The sequence below is a fragment of the Bufo gargarizans genome, chromosome 5 (genome assembly GCF_014858855.1).
Source record: "Bufo gargarizans isolate SCDJY-AF-19 chromosome 5, ASM1485885v1, whole genome shotgun sequence".
In the NCBI taxonomy this organism is placed as follows: domain Eukaryota; kingdom Metazoa; phylum Chordata; class Amphibia; order Anura; family Bufonidae; genus Bufo; species Bufo gargarizans.
The window spans coordinates 247,351,416-247,357,415 of record NC_058084.1 but is presented as its reverse complement, the minus strand read 5'-3'; the positions used below and the strand labels follow the sequence as shown (position 1 = coordinate 247,357,415).

General features: G+C 45.1%; 1 protein-coding gene across 1 annotated transcript in view; it reads left to right on the top strand.

The window, feature by feature from the left end:
- Positions 1-311: 311 nt before the first annotated feature.
- The window catches only part of SLC9A3 (solute carrier family 9 member A3), a 251,718-nt gene continuing 246,029 nt past the window's right edge, over positions 312-6,000 (top strand). Inside the window, exon 1 of the mRNA XM_044294736.1 lies at positions 312-726. Coding sequence (XP_044150671.1) covers positions 501-726 — 226 coding nt within the window. The 5' untranslated portion in view covers positions 312-500. The remainder of the gene's footprint in view (positions 727-6,000) is intronic.

Genomic DNA, 6,000 nt, shown 5'->3' with positions numbered 1-6,000 from the left:
ACAGCCCAGGCGTATGCACAATAGGACAAGGCGCCTATAGCCTTGCTGTGAGAAAGTCTCGGTATCAGGCGCAAGGAAGCGCCAAACAACAAATGCAGGTTATACAGTACGACATTGCTTCACATTACATTCTTATGTAAACGGGAAGGTGTTTCGTTTCACAAGGTACAGGAGAACGGTCTCCAGCTTTGACCTTTTTGTAATCAGCGGTACCTGCTCAGTGGGAGGGAGGAGGTGGAACAGTCCCCTGTCCTGGGCAGCATAAAAGCAGGTCCGCACCTCAGGCCCGTGTCACTGCTGCAATGGAGCTTAGCTACCTGAGAAGCAATACCCAAGACTGATAAAAGACGATTCATTGCACTGCCTAGAGTCCTGTGCTAAATGGCTAGGTGAAGGACTAATATTAATCCAGAACGAGTCTCACAGTCCTAGTAAGATAGCCATTGGTAACCAAGTATATCTCAAGTGAGATCTTCTTGCTCCATTCAATAGCTAGAACCATGAAGAATATTGCTGTTTCTTTGGCTATATGTTTAGCTTATCCGTTGATCAGTGCAGCGCTACAGGACAAAGACCACAAAAGTGGAAGTTCCTCTGATGGTGGCGGCGGTGGACACACTCCAGAAGTACCTACTAGTCTCCAGATTGTCACATTTAAATGGCATCATGTTCAAGAACCTTACATTATCGCTTTATGGATTCTTGTGGCAAGTCTAGCTAAAATCGGTAAGTCCTATTTCTGGAAACCCCTTAATCACATATTTTATTAGCCATTTTATAAGCTTTAAGCGTTTTGGCCGCTTTTAGGTTTTCCCATATTCTTGGGATGATGCTATATCAAGCAGCAGGTCCAGACAGAATCCGATAATCCCTATGTGAAGTGGTCAAACCTTTAGCATTAACCAAACAAATTATTTTAGAATGGTTAGTTATTACTAACCAGCATTGTTACATCTGTATCTATACTTAGTTTATATAGATGTTGCTGAATGAAGCTCTTTTGAATATCTGCTCTGTTGGGCAGTATGCTGATCTTTTACTTCAAAATTGGTCTAGCTCTTCTTTACAGTTGGAGCATTTAATTTACTATATATTTGGGGTAATGGAAATATTACAATATTTCCCACTATACAATTTTCAATTAAAAAAATCATTCATATCCTGGAAAATATTTTTTGTGCAATTTGACTTGCGAACAAACCTTGTAATGTATTTAAAGATGAACGTTCGCCCATTACAGAAAAACATCAGAAACTGCATTTCATTGTTCACATGTGGCAGATTTGTTGTAGAAAAGTCTATTCCACACATCTAAATGGGGTTGCTTCTGCACTATATGCATATATTTTTACAGATTTTTTTTAGATGCATTGGACACATTTGACACATATTAACTGTTAAGCTTTATGGCGACTTCGCACTGCATGATATAAGATTGCTGTGTCCAGCTAAAGATTGTGAATGTGGTCTCGTGGACATCCAGCAGTTCTGAATGTCTGCCAACTGTCATGTCACAGGAACTTGTTGGTTGCAATGCAACTTCATTTACTATCACTAGTTATAATGTACAGCGCAATATTGCAATCTTATGTCATGAAGCCAGAGGTCACCATGTACCCTATGCTAAGCCGGACATACATATAAACTAGCTGTCCACCAACAGCCATTTGTCCTGACTCCAACATAAAGCTTGAATGAGTGAGAATGTTTATTCCAATAGGGAGAGTGGCATAAGCCACCCCGCATTGGCGTATCTCTCACAAGAACAAAGGATAGAACTTATTATGTTAAATCCATCATGCCTCATAGTCTTTGCCTCAATATCTGCCTGAAGGAACATTTTGGAGACATAGATTTAATCACTAGAATGGAGCTCATACAGCAGTGTCATACAGGCTCCATGCACTGCTGTACAAGTTTTATTGAACTATGTAGTGAGATATTCTCCCCTAGACATGTTGAAAAGTTCATGGGAGCATGCAATGATTTTCCACAAGAAAATGTATGGATTCTGTATGCCTCTGTATCAAATTTGGAGACAAAGTAAAGGACGTATACACCTCTGACTCTGAATATTTGCTAATGCTACGCTTATTTTATAAAGTGAGACGCTTGGCAAATGGATTTTGTACAAAACCATTTGGGCCCGTCTGCCAAACGTCAAGGCAATCTCTGTAAGACGGGAACCTAACACTAAATACTACCTGTTATGCGCCATAATGGCTGCCATAAAGTTCAGGAAGTGTTGGTTCCACATGCTTGCTAGGTCCACTCTGCCTCTTACCATGGTAAAAGGCAGAGTGGACCCAGCATGCATGTGGAACCAACACACCATACCACTGTATACGTGCTAATTACACATGTCCTGTGCAGCTAGCATGTATATAAACGTTATGGCACCTCTTTAATCCAAGCGCTGCAAAGCGCTTGAATTAAAGCTTCTGCCCCTGGACTGCTGCTGTCACAGACAGCATACAGTCCAGTAATGCCGGCAAGGGACCAATCAGAGTGGTCCCTTGTCGGCGTTCGCTCCAATTGGTTAGTCTATGCAGACTAACCAATCGGTGTATGGCAGTGTTAAAATGCCGGTTTCAGGTTCTGATCTGCACTCTACAGATCAGAGCCTGAAATCAGGTACCATATCCTCCGTGCCCCCAATCTGTGAGCCCCCCTGCCCCAATCTGTGCCCCCTTCTGTGCCCCCTGCCTCCAGTTTTGCCGGCCGTGCACTGTGTATTTTCCAGCCACTGTGCCCGTCTGCCCCCATCCCTGGCCTCTGCCCCCATCCATGTCCCCTGCCCCTCTGTGTCCCCCCCAGCCCTCATCTGTGCCCCCTTGTATAGTGCCGCTGCTGTATTTGATGGCGGCAGCTCTGTTCCTGAGCCGCCACCATCAGCAGCGAGTGTCAGCTGTATGCTGACACTCTGCTGTAATCCCTTAGATGCCGCTCTCAGCAGCATCCAAGGGGTTAACAGAGGGAGAGGGCTCCCTTTCTCAACCATAGTGCGATGGCAGCAGCCCGATGGTTGCCATGGCAACCGGACGCCTTGCAAATGCGTAGAGTGTTACCATTGATGAGTGTAAGGCTACATGCACACGACCAGGGCTGCCATCAGAAATTTTGGGGCCCCTTACACAGCTCAAGGCCTGGGCCCCCCCTCCTACCCTTCAGAATTCGTCCTGACTCCACCTCCCCTCCACCCCCAAGGACCTACCCCCAATTTCATTATTTTTTTAAAACTACAAAGACAGTAAAAAGTGATAATCAGCGATTTCAGTAAGGAATTAATTTTTGACCAAATAATATGAAGCCTGCTACCACGACAAGGTAGACTCTTTTAAGCAGGACCCTCCACTAACACTAACTACACTACATGTTCTAATCTGCCCTAGCAATCTTCCCCTGGCACATTTAAGAAAAAACACCTTAAAAGCACAAGGTTTACTGTTACAGTGTTATGGGGGATCGGTGGATGACTTACTGTTATGGGGGGAATCTGTGGATGACCTACTGTTATGGGGGGAATCTGTGGAGGACTTACTGTTATGGGGGATCTGTGGATGACACACTGTTATGGGGTACTGTGGATGACACACTGTTATGGGGGATCTGTGGATGACACACTGTTATGTGGATCTGTGGATGACACACTGTTATGAGGAATCTGTGGATGACGGATACTGTTATGGGGGATCTGTGGATGACACACTGTTATGGGGGATCTGTGGATGACACACTGTTATGGGGGATCTGTGGATGACACACTGTTATGGGGGATATGTGGATGACACACTGTTATGGGGGATCTGTGAATGACGAACACTGTTATGGGGGATCTGTGAATGACGAACACTGTTATGGGGGATCTGTGGATGACGAAACTGTTATGGGGTATCTGTGGATGACACACTGACTCCACCTCCCCTCCACCCCCAAGGACCTACCCCCAATTTCATTATTTTTTTAAAACTACAAAGACAGTAAAAAGTGATAATCAGCGATTTCAGTAAGGAATTAATTTTTGACCAAATAATATGAAGCCTGCTACCACGACAAGGTAGACTCTTTTAAGCAGGACCCTCCACTAACACTAACTACACTACATGTTCTAATCTGCCCTAGCAATCTTCCCCTTGCACATTTAAGAAAAAACACCTTAAAAGCACAAGGTTTACTGTTACAGTGTTATGGGGGATCGGTGGATGACTTACTGTTATGGGGGGAATCTGTGGATGACCTACTGTTATGGGGGGAATCTGTGGAGGACTTACTGTTATGGGGGGAATCTGTGGATGACTTTCTGTTATGGGGGAATCTGTGGATGACACACTGTTATGGGGGGAATCTATGGATGACACACTGTTATGGGGGGAATCTGTGGATGACACACTGTTATGGGGGAAATCTGTGGATGACACACTGTTATGGGGGGAATCTGTGGATAACGAACACTGTTATGGGGATCTGTGGATGACACACTGTTATGGGGGATCTGTGGATGACACACTGTTATGGGGTACTGTGGATGACACACTGTTATGGGGGATCTGTGGATGACACACTGTTATGTGGATCTGTGGATGACACACTGTTATGAGGAATCTGTGGATGACGGATACTGTTATGGGGGATCTGTGGATGACACACTGTTATGGGGGATCTGTGGATGACACACTGTTATGGGGGATCTGTGGATGACACACTGTTATGGGGGATCTGTGGATGACACACTGTTATGGGGGATATGTGGATGACACACTGTTATGGGGGATCTGTGAATGACGAACACTGTTATGGGGGATCTGTGAATGACGAACACTGTTATGGGGGATCTGTGGATGACGAAACTGTTATGGGGTATCTGTGGATGACACACTGTTATGGGGGATCTGTGGATGACACACTGTTATGGGGGATCTGTGGATGACACACTGTTATGGGGGATCTGTGGATGACACACTGTTATGTGGGGAATCTATGGATGACACACTGTTATGGGGGGAATCTGTGGATGACACACTGTTATGGGGGGAATCTGTGGATGACACACTGTTATGGGGGGAATCTGTGGATAACGAACACTGTTATGGGGATCTGTGGATGACACACTGTTATGGGGGATCTGTGGATGACACACTGTTATGGGGTACTGTGGATGACACACTGTTATGGGGGATCTGTGGATGACACACTGTTATGTGGATCTGTGGATGACACACTGTTATGAGGAATCTGTGGATGACGGATACTGTTATGGGGGATCTGTGGATGACACACTGTTATGGGGGATCTGTGGATGACACACTGTTATGGGGGATCTGTGGATGACACACTGTTATGGGGGATATGTGGATGACACACTGTTATGGGGGATCTGTGAATGACGAACACTGTTATGGGGGATCTGTGAATGACGAACACTGTTATGGGGGATCTGTGGATGACGAAACTGTTATGGGGTATCTGTGGATGACACACTGTTATGGGGGATCTGTGGATGACACACTGTTATGGGGGATCTGTGGATGACACACTGTTATGGGGGATCTGTGGATGACACACTGTTATGGGGGATCTGTGGATGATGAACACTGTTATGGGGGGATCTGTGGATGATACTTTTATGGGGGATCTGTGGATGACACTCAACCACTCTCAAACCCAACTGGTCAAACTTGTTAAATGGATCCCAAACACAATATGCACAATAACACACCCCACCCCCTCCAACACTTAATTAACCCCTTCATGGCCTAAACATTTTTTTTCAAAGCAGAACACAAAGCTAAATAGAGCTGGGTGGGCTGGCAAGGGAGGGGTTAATAACAATAAATGATGGAGGATCCTGGCCCTGTGGGATAATCCAGAAAACAGCTTTGCATTTTACCCCCGAGCAAAGACCACACAACATAGAGCTGCCTAGCCAAGTAGACAACATAAGGATCAATATGAAAATAAATAATTTGGAGCCTTTGAAATAGCTTAGCTCAGTATGTGGCA